This window comes from Halichoeres trimaculatus, unplaced genomic scaffold (assembly GCF_033239565.1).
Source record: "Halichoeres trimaculatus isolate MK-OKI-2021-1 unplaced genomic scaffold, fHalTri1.1 fHalTri1_scaffold_21, whole genome shotgun sequence".
NCBI lineage: Eukaryota > Metazoa > Chordata > Actinopteri > Labriformes > Labridae > Halichoeres > Halichoeres trimaculatus.
In genome coordinates, this window is record NW_027437199.1 from 14,869,896 (window position 1) to 14,884,822 (window position 14,927).

The 14,927-nt window shown below is 37.2% G+C and overlaps 1 protein-coding gene across 1 annotated transcript in view; it reads left to right on the top strand.

Moving 5' to 3' along the window:
- The window catches only part of rerg (RAS-like, estrogen-regulated, growth inhibitor), a 53,469-nt gene that overhangs the window by 35,380 nt on the left and 3,162 nt on the right, over positions 1 to 14,927 (top strand). The window contains exons 3-4 of the mRNA XM_074698469.1: positions 1,310 to 1,366; positions 13,210 to 13,283. Coding sequence (XP_074554570.1) covers positions 1,310 to 1,366; positions 13,210 to 13,283 — 131 coding nt within the window. The remainder of the gene's footprint in view (positions 1 to 1,309; positions 1,367 to 13,209; positions 13,284 to 14,927) is intronic.

Below are 14,927 nucleotides of genomic sequence, written 5' to 3' on the forward strand. Positions count from 1 at the left end.
GAGCTACAAACAGGTCCATTACACCCTTGCACTGAGGAAAATGTTGGAAATAGTGAGTGTGGGCAGTGCCATTGGTCAAGAATCTGTCTCCCAGCAGGCCGCCGAGAACCAGAGTAGACATGAAAATCAAATCTGTTTAACTCCTACCATGTTTCTCTTTTCAAATTCAGATGTGCCCTCTTGACAACGTCCATAGTTTATCGTCCAGTATGTATGGAATTACATTCATGACGCTGTTGGTTGTGTACACAAAGTTAAACATCAAGTATACTTTATCTTTGGTCCAAAGCTTTTTTACTGCTATGTGCAAGAACAAATTGAGCCATGTCTAATCACTTTCTGGCTGCAGCGTTGTGCTTCACTTCCAGACATAACAGCGGTCAATCATTTCATCTCACTCTTGCAAAGGAATTCAGTCAAAGACAGCTCCCAGAATGTCAAACTTTGATTTAATTTCTCTCTAGTTAAAAGGGATAAACTGCTCCATTTGAATGTTTTGGCAAACTTATAATGACTTCTGAGTTTACGTTTTCTATGATCTCATTGCCTGTTCCTGTTAGAAGTGTATTTGTGCTCTCCAAAAGCTATGCCATGCCTACCCATCAAACAGTTTTAGGCAAAGGGGCCGCAGTGTTAAGACAACAAAGCTGCAAAGCTGAGACACACACCTGTAAGGGGCTAACTGAGGCATGAGGCTAGAGTTGTAGAATACACACTCAGGTAAACAACTCCCCTTAACGCATCTGCGGTTCAGATGATGTGTTCACAAGTGATTGACTCTGCCATGCAACACACAGACAGTTTGGTCTACCTCTGTTTCATAAGCAGGTGATGCTCTTCTAAATCTGTCCCAAACAAGGACATAAACGTTTCTTTGTAGCAGATTACCCAGGAAACCATCAAGTGTGTGAGTCACTGGCTTGCCTTTATTCTACGTGAGGAAGGTCAATGCTGAAAACACTTATATTCCCCATTAGAGAAGCTGCTAATGAACCTTGAGCTGATGTTTCATCCTGAAGGCTGTTTGATTTTCTGTTTTTAAATTAGCATTTAGATGAGAAAAGTATTAAAGTGGTTTAAATCTTGTGGCCTAACACTGGCCACAGCTGATTAGCTATTAAAGTAGAATTATCATTAGTGAATGTGCAAATATGGAACCATGGGTGATCTAATAAGCACTATTATTAGCTCATCAACATGCACCCAGAGTCCATTCTTCTTGTACAGAGCAAAACCATTGCATTAAGTTTCTGATGCATGTTTTTGTTGATGTTGAAATATTCTGAGCTTTATCTGTTGTTTTCTGCAGCTTTGGTGGTGAGGTTTCTGACAAGACGCTTCATCTGGGAGTACGACCCAACTTTAGGTAAAAGCACCAGACACCCTCTGTTTCACTCACTGTCAGCTGATCTACAGTCACGACCACGAGACTTAATGGGATTTTTCAGCACAGTGCTGCTCATGTTGCTTTTAGGAGTATGGACCACTACCTCAAAGGTTGAAACCATCTGTTACTGACAAATGCTGCTGTGACTGCACTCACTTTTACCAAAATTTTAGTGTCCTTGCTGGAGACAAAGCTTGAGTTTGACATTTTGTGATATCCTCCTTTTTGCAGTTACATAAAGTGGCAGTTACCTCTCTCTTCTCTGAATACTAAATGTGAAGCCAACACCAGTCGCTTTAAATCAACCTGGCATCCCAGAAAGTCATGTAATGAACACAACCTCTTAACACACTTTAAGTGATGGTGACACCTGATGATTCGAGAGTTACTTCAGGTGTCATTCAAACACTCCGCTTCCTTCTTTAGCACCGACAGCCATTAGTCGTAATTGCAGGTTATTGAAGACACCACTAAAACTCACTTCTTGGAGCTCGAAACTGTAGCAGCCAGTTGTCCTGCTGGCACTTAGTCCTTTCTTTAATGTGTTACTTCTTGAATGTAAACAGCAAAAAACAAGGCCTAGCCATCTTACAACAGAGAAGTGAGTGAAAAGTGAGTCTAAGGCTCTTTAGATGACAACTCCAGCTGGGGGCTCAGAAATACGTTGTGTACAGGGGACTGTTGCAAAGAAAGGTTGATTTTTACTTAGTTTCAACTCTTCTGTATTACAGGGCTGACAATAAACCAGGCCTTAAAAAGTTTTATTTCTGGTGTAATTTGTTTTGCAGATTCTATCCTTGGATTTCTGAGCTTAACTTAATTCAACACCTGTAGATCCTTTAGATTTATTTTCAAAAGACAGAGGTTGCTGCTTGATTGAAACACTGGCTATGTTTACATCCAGTCAATATTCAGGTTAAGGTCAAAATTTTGGTTTCTGGAACGTTCGGAAAAAACAGTTTAATAGGGCTGCAACTAACGATTAATTTAGCGATCGATTACTCTGACGATTATATTTACGATTAATCGATGAATCAGAAAAAAAAGGATGACAATGCATAATAGTAAAATTTGCAAAACCAAACAATCAACAGTATTGGCAAAATAAAAGAAAATATATTGCTTTGTCATCAGATTAAGAACTTAGTGGGCCAAAAAGGCAAATAAATAAAAATGTCTCCTCAATCTTTTCACCTGCAGGTCAAAGAGTACACCCCCTCTGCCCTACCACTATCTGTAGCAGCTAACGCTAATGCTAACATTAGTTTAATGAACTCCTCGTGGGTGTCAAACAGGGTGACGATTTAATTAAAAGACAAAACGAGTCCTGAAAGACATACCATGCGTTTCACAACTTATAAAAGGAGTGTATGTGGGATTTTGTAGCTCCTCATCTCACTGTTGAGCTCCCGGCTTGTCATCGATGAGCCCAACATGTTTTTGTTTTAAGTGCTGGATCATTGCAGTTGTACTGCTGTGCCATGCGAGGTCTTTGCACATGTTGCAGTTAACACGCTGTGTGCTTTTACTCAGGATGAAATACTCCCAAACTCAGGATTTTTTTTGACAAACGGCTTTCCCAGCTCTGCCATTATTCCCCTGTTTACTCGTTTCCCTGCTCGGCTTCTCCTCCACCACGCTGATCTGTTTACATGTGACACATACAGCCCCACAGCTCAGTTAATCTACATTCAAGTCAAGTAGGTGGCAGTAATGCACTTTCAGCTAGTTACCAACCGCTAAATAATCCCACAGAAAGGAAGGAGACAAATAAACTGAAGCGAGACTAACACAGTAATGACGCAGCAGTGCATCGATTATGGAAAAATGTTGTTGACGCTCTTACTAATCAATTTTTAGCCATTTTATCGATTTGTCATTACAACCCTACAGTTTACATGCACAAACAGAGTTCTTCCTATTTACATTGAAGCACAGGCAACATCTCGACGCATGGAAAATGTCATGATACAATGTGCGTTATATCTCTGCTTCGTCCTACTGTATCCATAGCGACAACAACAGCAGCAGCAGAATGGCAGACTTCCTACACTCAAAAAAACAAGATTCCTTGCAAACAGAACGTGCAGAACACAAATTAATGTTCCTTTCGATGGGGATATCCTGACAGGCGTATACATGACCAAATGTTTTGGTTAGCAACGGAGTACCCTGGGGTGTTTTTCAGGTATTTAAAAAACAGAATATGAGCATATTCCTGTTTTTCAAAAGGGTTATTGGTGTTTACATGTCCCTTGCGCAACCAGGTTATTGCCAGTATTCCGAATTTAAAAGGGTTAATGACTGCATGTAAATGTACTGACAGTTACTCTGTTACTTTTAATATTCCAAAAGTGAGTCCAACCAAAACTCATCATGTTAAAACATATTAGAGATGTAAAAACATTTAATTCAAACATGGGGTGGATTAAATGTGCTGTGACTCCATTACTAATTAAGGACAAAGTGATGCAGTCAGGTTAAAACAGGCATTCTTCTTCTGAGACCATCTGTGAAAACATAGAATGTGCTTTTTATAAGCTGATGCATTTGGAGCCAATTCCCCACACTATAATTACAGGCCAGAAAGGCATCACATCTCCTCCGTAAGGGGCTTTTCATTTCCTGGCTGCACACGGCAGGTCAGAGCCCACGCATTGCTCACCTGGTGTTCTTCAAAACCATGCCTGCTTTTAGTGATATGAATCACAATCACCAGCTCAACCTGTCTACACACTGAGACATAATCTCTCTTTTTAGACCTGTAACCTCCATATGTTAGGATGTAATGATTAAAGTTACTGAGAAGTAACACTTTATGCTTCTGAACTTATAATCAGAGATACATGTTTAATAACTTTCAAAGAATAAAGTTGTATTAATAAAATTGAAAGAATTCTCAGAAAAGATTTGGCTTAAATAAAAGGGAGGAAAAGCAGAGAAGAATGATAACTGCCTCCTTGGTCAACACAAGAGTAGACGTCAGCACCTTGAAAGCACAGCTTGAGGTGCACAATGAGAATAACAGCTCCATTGTAGAGTGTTTGTGTCCAATCAGAATGCTCGGCTGAAATTACCCATGAGGTGTTCAACACATATATATATATATATATATATATATATATATATATATATATATATATATATATATATATATATATATATATATATATATATATATATATATATATATATATATATATATATATATATATATATATATATATATATATATATATATATATATATATATATATATATATATATATATATATATATATATATATATATATATATATATATATATATATATATATATATATATATATATATATATATATATATATATATATATATATATATATATATATATATATATATATATATATATATATATATATATATATATATATATATATATATATATATATATATATATATATATATATATATATATATATATATATATATATATATATATATATATATATATATATATATATATATATATATATATATATATATATATATATATATATATATATATATATATATATATATATGTATATATATATGTATATATATATATATATATATGTATATATATATGTATATATATATATATATATATATATATATATATATATATATATATATATATATATGTATATATATATATATATATGTATATATATATATATATATATATATATATATATATATATATATATATATATATATATATATATATATATATATATATATATATATAAAATTTCACCTGGGCAGTGTCAGGTGTATTATTTATAAATGTGCATCACCCCCCCAAAGGAAAAATATACTTGTCCAAATATGACACAGTCCAATTAAAATGTGACTGTCTTGTTCTTTTAAACACCAAAGATGAGAGCATGATACAATCTGGAATAAAGACTGATAAAGAAATGCACATTCAATTATATTAATTTCATACTTGAACTGTCTTACACCTGTCACTCAGCACACATTATATAACCTTTTTAGAAAGAATGCAAAACCATTTCAAGCAAATTACGCACTGCAAATAAACTGGCACCTACTCAAGCTTAAAGATAAGATGTTATGCTTTTCTACATTTCAAACATGGATTTAAAGAAGTAATGCTGGCTGTCCATACTCAACAGGTACAGATTTCCAAACCATTACCTGTTCGTCTGCTCAAGAAATCCCTGAATCTGTCTGTAGACTGCTAAAAACTATCCTTCCAAAAGAAGAAAAAAATAAAAAAAATCTTAAAAAGCCTTATCTTATCTGCTATCGGTGTATGTCTTGTGCCTCAGATAGTGACACTCTTATCTCTCAGGCAACACTTTTTCTGATTCATTAAAAAGAAGTGCTCTAAAGGTGATAGTGGCCTTTGAGTAAAAGAAGCTCCTGTCACACATCGTAAGTATGACCCTCCATTTGTGAAGATTTTACCATTAAAAGGTTTCATCAATACAAATTCTTTTGTGCACAATAACAACCCTTAGCTTCTGCCATCCAATGAAATATAAACGAGTCATCCAATGCTTTACCCAGACAGCAAGCTTTTGATACACTCAAAGCATGCAAATGTATAATGAGCAAAGGAAATCCCCCTGTGCTTTGCACCTTGTTTCAGATGCAGACTGTGTGCTGCTTTACTTTAAGGTAGTCAGACAGACCCTAACAGACTTTATGTCTTGTACCTTTGACTGTGTTCACTTGGTGATTCAAGAGCCATAATCTGCTGCCCTGTGAATCTGTTTTTTTTTTGTGACATACCCTGTCAGGTCTTGATGCAGCTAACAATAACCTTTGTATCTCATTATTTCTGTTGAATCATATTGTACACATACCAAATATTGCATCAGATTCACTTTGTCAGAATATATTGGTCAGGGGATGAATTTCTCATTTTTATATAAATTTATATAATATAACCAAGTTAAAACTATTGTGTTTACTACACTCAAATTTACAGTCTATGCTTGATTTAACATCTGTAAGAATACAAAAACACATAAAAAAACAATCTATTTTTATTAGACATGCACCAATCCATCCGGGGCGGATGGATCAGTGCCAGTTTGCTTAATTTTGGGGGATTGGTGATCAATGATCGGCCATCCTTACATATAAAACTGATCTTATGTACCCCCGGGAAGGTCTGACAGCCAGCCATCGTTGCTTTTTGCTCTGAGACCTAAAACTCAGGACACTTTATCGGTTGTTTAAGTTAAAACGTAAAGATTTTATTGTTTCACAGGTTTTGTTTAATGGTTTTCAATAAATTAAGATTGGAACTTTGAAGGTATATGCTGTCAGTTATAAAAAATAAAAATACAAAAATCAGTATCGGTCCAAATTGGTATCAGCATGTCAGGCTTTTTAAAGATCAGTGATTGGCCAAAAAATTGTGATCAGTGCACCCCTAGTTTTTATAATAGTTAATTAATTCAGGCAGAAAGAGGTTAACAGATTAAAAAAAGAGAGACTTGATGTAAGTTGTGTAGCCTCACTGACTCGGTAAACTGGAGCTCCAAATCCAAACACAAGTCTGAATATTAAATGCTGTGGTGATATATTCTTACAAAGTAAGATAAGTTGTTAAATTAGCTTTTAGGACCTCTTTTAGAACTCTAATTGATTTTTGCAGGTTTGGACTGACACAGAGCTCCATGCTTTAAGTCTTTACAACAACAGTCCCTTCAAACGAGGCCATAAAGTGCAGAGGGAGTTTCTGGTATGAACATTTTGGCGATAAAGTAAGATAATAAAATACATGTGCGATGCTCTGACTCTGGCACAACACCTTCTCTTTCACCCCTCTACCAAAACAGCTGGGGGTTTTAAATTATGAGGGAAGAATTGTTTGCTGCCAGGAAAATTACTGCTTTGTTTCTCTCCCAGGGCTTCAGATTAGATGGCAGTGCTGGTTAAATGATCCCAGCCTTTCCCCCTGTCAGTGCATTTAGCGACAAATACACTGAGGGGTGGATGTGGACAGATTGGGTGCTGGGTGCAGCTGACAGAGTGATGACTCTTGAAATAGGCTGTCCCACGGGTCGCTGTGTCAGACTCTGGTTCCCCTCCTCACAGATGCTCCCCATGCCTCCGGCCAAACTGCCAGAGATCGTCCCTCTGCTTCTGCCTTGGGCTCTCTGTGACATTTTATTTACGTCAGAGGATGCGTTTTTATCCCCCTGAGAGGTAGCACACCTGGAACACCACAGGGTGGACGTGCAGATTCTGCAGCCTGATTATTCCAGAAGTTATTTTGAACTCTCTTTTGGTAAAGTCACATAAAGTCAGAGACTTTAAAACTAAAACTAAAAGAGCTGGTGTTTCAGTTTTTTGTTAGTATGCCTACTGTAACATCTTAATGGTAACAAATGCTAAAATTATACCTGCTGACTTTAACTGCAATCTGAGGATGAGTCTATTGGCATTCAATGAGCTATTTGTGGAGACAGTAAACAACTTTTACCTTTATTATTATAAAGTAGGAGTATGAATCTGTTTGACCAGTATTGGTTTTGTTATGTGTCTTTATCCATCCTATTTTTATTCCAACACAATAAAATCTTCTACCATTAGCTAAAAGAAGTGGAAAAAAGGCAGAGGTGGATCCCAACCATAATGAAAATATGGCAGTAACTGTTATCACTGTACTGGCTCCCATGTGAACTGGTTCCTGTAATCTTGTGGTTGTGTTTAAGTATCTGCTTCAATTTAAGAATTCCTCACCCATTCACAAATGTATTAACACTAATTTTAAGGTCTCATCTTAAATTTACTAAGGGTGAATGAGACTCATGACAACTACTGCTGAAATACAGATATGTTAGGTATCCAGTCACAGCTATAATACACCAGATGCATCTCTGATCCGTGACGGCATCAGATCTGATAGGTTTCTATTCAAGTCAAAGTGTCAACTCACACTCAGTGCGTTTACATACAGTCAGTAACCCCTTCATATTTGGAATATTAGCAATAACCCTTTTGAAAAAAGAGAATTTGCTCATAGAATTTGCTCATAGAATTTGCTCATTTGCTCATAGTCCAGGTTTTAAAAACCCCAAAACACCCCCAGGTTACTCTTTGTCTAACCCAAATATTTGGCCACCTATTAGGATATTTCCATCAAAAGGAACATTGATTTGTGTTCTGCACATGTTCTGATTGCAAGGAATCTTGGTCTTTTGAGTGCAGGAAGTCCGCCATGCTGTCGCTGTTGGTGTTGCTATGGATACAGCAAGATGAAGCGGAAATGACGTGCATTGAATCAGGACATTTTCCATGCGTCGAGATGTTACCCGTGCATCGCTGGTCTGATTGTGATACCATGTAAACAGAAAGAGCTCTGTTTGTTCGCGGATGTAAACTGTAGGACTGCAGGTCAGTGCACTCTGGATCAAATACAGAAGACTTCTGTTTTCACCAGATGCCAGAGCAGCAACACTTTAATTCACGCACAGCAGATTGAGCAGGACAGGAAGTCATGCACAGAAACAAACACACAGTGACTTTCAAAATAAAGTGCACCTTGTTAAAATCAGACCCCATTTAGCTTAACTAACTTCCAACCAAGTGGACTTAGGTCAGGAGTCAACAGGTTTGAGGTTTTACAGCCAGATGTATCCTGATGCCAGCATGGCTACTTCTTCCACTGTAGTGAGTAACTTCATAGAAGACATATAACTGCAGATGGTTCATGAAAATAAATAAATGAATAAAGACTTCTTGATCAGTGTATCTCACAAGACAACTTAAAGGAATAAGGTGGCACTACTTTTTATTTGCTTTAGCATTTTGACATATTTTAAATCTGTGCTTGTAAACACTTCACAATTGAGGATCCATCCCCAGTGTGAACACGTTGATAATACCTGGGTGTCCCACAAAAAGCACATTTGCAAAGAAATTTAAATATATTTAATTGTTATTATTACTACACCGCCATCTGCCATTGATTTTCTGGAGGCTGTTTTCTGGTGAGTAGTGTTTCCACTCCTGCCCTGCAGCTAACAGAGAAACAACAGATGTTTCAGGAGTACTCTGAGAGCATCAGAAATGTTTTACAAGGTACTCTCCTCCATTAAGCTTCAATAAAACTGTGTTACTCACTATCTTAAAAAACATTTTTAGTTCCACATCAAAAGCCTGTGTACGTAAAAACATGGTGGAAAAATGATCCAGAGTTTTCATGGATTCAGTAACAAATGAACATATTGCAAGCTTTGGATTCTGTTGCATGCATTGCTTCTAACTGTAAAATAAAGTTAGAAAATTAACATCACAAAGAAGGAAAGCGATTATGTAATTTTCTCAGGAGAAGAAAAAGGAAAGCTGGTATTTTTCAAAAAATCAATGTTTTTTTCTACTGACTAAGCTTTCAGACACTCGCCCTCCACCAGAGAACCATGCATCATAAAATAACATCGACAGGAGATGAGTCACGCGCGGAAAGCAACTGTGAGACTAAATTCACAAAGGAAAGAGCTTTGAGAGAATGCCAGCTAAAGCCCTCTGGTTGAGATGAGGGCAAAATCCAGCAGAAGCTTTTTTTTTTTTTTCAAGAAGGCTTTGAGGGGCTTCTGTGCTCTCTGTGAGGTGTTTACACAGATGGGATTTTTACAAGGGGGCAATCCATGCCGATAACTCCTGCGCTGTCTGAGGTAGAATGAAAGGTCAGGGTCACAGTTCACACCTGGGTTCCCGTGCTGGGGATAAGAAGCTGTTATCCTGCATTTCAGAACATGGAGAGGTGATGCTCAGGATGTCTCAGGTCACTGCAGGAGTCAGCCATCATGCAGCAGAGTTTTCTGAAGAATATGCTCAAGAATTCGGCTCTGGACTCAGATGGAAAATGGATTTCTGTCCTTTTGCACAGTGCAGTTTGTCAGAGCCAGGCAGACACTGGTGTATCTCCTTGATGTGATGTCTAATGAAAGCTGCTTGCCTTTGGGACAGAAATGCTTAACTAGTTACACCAGAAAAACATGGAGGTCACAGATATCTCAATCACACATACATGAAACTACATCAGCTTTAGATGCTCTGGATCCCTTTCTGCTACTACAAAGACAATCTAACAGTAAGATTGATAGTAATGTATGTCATTGGTTTAGGAGCTATCATTCAAGGAGCAAACAATCTGTTATACTGAGGAGTCACTCAGATTCAGTCAAAAGGGTGTTCCACAAGGCTCTATTTTAGGTCTCATTTTATTTCCTGTTGTATCAGCAATAAAGTTCCCATGTTGTCAGCCTGCCAAGTAATCTGTATGCAGATGATATTCTCTACTGCATTTTCATCTGCAGGGCAAAACTTTCTTTGAACAACCTACAAGACACATTTTAAGATCCAAGATTGTTCCTAATGAAAATAAAAACCAAGGTGAGGCTACTCTCTGAAAATGGATGGATGCCAAAGACAAATTGCAAAGAAAACTACAAATATCAAGGTGTCTTGAGATGAGAAATTACTATTTCTTTAGGAACTTAAATGATACATCCAATGCTTTATTTGAATAAGGTTGTGGGTAACTCCCCCTCCATAACTTTTTATAACCTTGACTCTGTTATCATTCAGCTACTAGATAAAATGGCCGTGACCCCTTAAACAACCTTCATTGTACTGAATATTGTACGCTGGGTTGGTCTTCTCTCCATAAAGATACCTTCTATATATAGATATATAAAGCTCTCACAGAAGCGTAACCACCTTCTTCACTAATCTTATACATAACTGGGATTCTCATCCGTTGTTTGTAGTGTTACATAAGTGAGCCTGCTATTTTATCATCCAAAGTACGGATCTTTTTAACAATTTTAGCAGATCTTTTACTTAGTTTGACCTTGTTTTTTGTTTCCCTTCAATGACCATTTATTTTCATGATAGAGCTTATTCCATTAGGGGATGTCAGTGACTTTTAATCAAGCTTTCTTTTTATCTCTGTAAACGCTTTGTTGTCTGTCTTTCATAAGTCTCTGTAATTTGACTCAGTATCATTGTAAAAGAGAGTCATTGACATGATTAAGTGTGTGTCCATAAAAATGAAGATAAATCAGCACAATGGGTCTTTTGTCGCTGCTAACCTTTTATCAGTGTGACAACCACCTGTGTCACACAGTGCTTTCTAACGCTTCCCAAGAGGAGGAGTTTGAGCAGTCTGTGTCCAGACTGTGAGGGTTCTTCAGTGATCTGTCCTGGCCCTGGACCTGTAGATGTCTTTTAGAGGGCAGGTCTGTCTTTATGTGCCATGTTTGTGGGCAGGTAGTCACTGGACAAAGGCCGTTTTTAATACCATCAGCAGCTCCAGAGGCAGGTTGTACTTCCAGGGCCGGCTTAGAAAGTAGTCCCTCAGCTGGGCTTTGTTCTCTGATGGTGTCTATGTGATGGATCCCTTTCGGATCCCGACTACACACCTCCTCGGTCCACCGTCAGCCCTTTGCTGTTTGGTAAAGTAAGAGGTGTGGGGCCTGAGAAGTATGAGTAACTTCTTAAGTATTCGGTTTTTTAATTTTTACTTTCATTATCCGAAAAGCAAATCTGTAGTTATTGCCAACCTCTGAAAAATGTTAAACATATTGATTCAAGTCTAAATATTGAAGAAAGCTTTAAACAAGAAGTGAAACAATTTCTGTAAATGTATTTCAAAGGTCCAAAAAGTGACACCTCGGACATTTATGGGCTCACACCCTCTTTTTAAGAACATAATGTCCAACAAAATGAGGAAATTTCTCATTTTGTTAATGAGAACTCTTAGATTCTCCAACTAAAAGCTTGATGTTAAAACAGGTCAAACCTAATTTGTGGTCTATTATAATCTTGCTGTGAAAATGAAAATGTTTTTAATAAGATTTGACTCAGACTGTTACACCTCTACCCTGCGGATAAATGATCAAGAGAGTGATTTATTAAGTCTTTGGAAAACAGCAGGAGTGTGTGTGGAGCCAAGAGCAATCGATCCCAGATCAAATCAAGCCAACTGAAAAGAGGAGCCAAGAGCAATCAATCCCTGAATAAGATAATTTTTTTAAGTGGAGTAAAGAACATTGTTATGTTTGAACACCCTTTTTAACACACAATGAATTTCAAACCTTTCATCATGTATGAGTTTTTATAAACCTTACAATGATGACTTTTGAGAGTCACATTTAAAGAGCATGCATTACAAGGGCAAATCTTCAACTTGTCATAAACACATCTTTCCACAGGGCTAATCAAAGGTACTTTCACATGATCTGCATTATCCACACTCAGATACTTTGAGTCAGATGGGATTGTTTTTGTGTTTGCTGCCAAACAGGTGTTCTTACTTAACAAGAGCAGTCAGAGTCAACTCTGACTCTTCACCGCTGTGCTTTGTTTTGAATGTCTTTTAGAACCAAGCTGTGCCCTACCTGCAGAAAAATACAGCCCAACAAAACAGCAGCATGAGCCTATTTATGCACTGTGGCAACAGGCACAAGAGGATATTTTAGAGAGGACAGAATTTTTTTTTTTTAAATGCTGTCACAAAACTATGACAGGGTTTATAAAAACAAACAGAACAGCTGGGATGCAGTCTACTCCTTTATGTATTGTTATGGCATTCAACTGCCATGTCTATGCAGTGTATTGAGTCTATTTTGACTGCAAATTTGCTGTCGTACAGGAAGGATAAGGATCTGAGGTTAGGGCATCCTTACATCAACTTCATAAAACACTTGTGTCATAGCTTTGATTTTTTGCTTTAAAATGGCTTTTACCTCTACGGCTGAAAAAGGAATGAAGTGTAATTCTGTATTTTTTTCTTTTTGGTCCTTCAGAATCAACGTATCGTCACCAAGCGAACATAGATGATGAAGTTGTCACCATGGAGATTCTGGACACTGCAGGCCAGGTAACACAGATATATATATGTTTCTATTATTTGATATTTTAGCAAACATTTGAACCAAGAGTCAGAATGAAAACACCTAAGAGGTGTCAAATAATCTGTAGTCCATAATGTGGTACATGTCAACAATGTTGAATAAAGATGGACAGTGTGTCCTAGTTGTAAAGAAAAGTGAAGTGAAGCCAAAGTATCACTGTGACAAACATTAACATCCGTGTCATCTAGGGACCAGAGTGTTCATAGTAAGTATCAGGTCTCAAGCTTCAGGCTGTTTTCAAAAACAGCTCACTTTCTATGTAGCACATGCTAATTTGTCTCAAATATAATAAGTAGCTAGCAAGCAAAAAAAAAAAAAACAGCAAAATCTGCAGGATGGGAAAAATCTCTGGATGTCATTTTATGAAAAATCTAATTCTGGGACAAACCAGTCTACCTCACATACCACTACCCATAATGCACAGCAAAAAACATTCTTCATTTTTTTTCCAATTGTGGAAGTTGACACTCCATTTTTGGGTGCATTACTGCCACTAACTGTTTGAGAGTGGAGCAGAGTTGTTAAATCTCAAAGTTGGTAAATGTTTTCATTTCCATCAGTTTCCAAAGTAACAGCCATCTCACAGGTAACTCTTCTTATATGTAAGACTGCACTTCAAAACAAACAAAACATTCATACTAAGTACTGAGCATGACACATACAGTAAGAATTTGTGTCCAGTGGATTATTTCTTTGTTGTATAAATGCGCCCGAAATAAATGTTATACAACTGGACAGTGAGCATTTTTTAGTTATCACTTGTCCTTGCTGCCTGTTATATTTGGAAAACACTTTTTTTAAGAACTAAAGGAAAGGATTTCAGACTGAATAGCACTTTCAGATAATTTCCTGCTGTCTGAAAGAAGCATACAGGGTCCTGGCCATGAGGGAGAGCTTGCGTAAGTCCTGTGTCTGAAGATAAATAGACTGCAGTGCCATGTAGGTGTTCTGCTAGCGGCTGATTTCCCCTGCGACACTTGAGCCAGTCATCTCTCTGTCATTACTCTGTAGTCTATTTTCTGCGGGCATAGATGAGGTCTGACTGATTCCAGACGTGGCTTCGTTAGCTGTTAGGCCTCTCCTGACTCGATATCAAAGCACTGTGCTTTTTTTTTTTGTAATGATTTGTGGAGGTGGACTTTTCTCTGTCGCTCATAAATTCCAAGTTCAAAAGCCGGGCAGAAACACAGACGTCAACCTTTCTTGCCTCTGTTTTGAGAGATGTGATTTTTTTTTTTAACTTTCCACCATCAATAACTGTGAGATGAGGATCTTTGTACCTCCCTTCAGTCACATCAGGATTTAAAGTCTGCACCAAGACCAGTCAAATCCTGTTAGCACAGGGCTGACTGTTTCTGCTCCAACATTATTAGATTAGGTGCCTGAATGTTGATGCTCCTTAGACTGGGGCAGAATTTTATTTCTAGCTTACAGAGCACTGAAAAAGTTGGAACATCAACACGGAAACCCTCATAAGGAATCTCTATATTACCAACAGATGGCTGACAAATTCTGAAAGGGTTTTATTTTATTTTTTTTCTGTTGGCAAAGAACAAAAACCTCCATGGATTTAGGCGAAAGATTTGGTTCACAACAGGTTAAAAGATAGT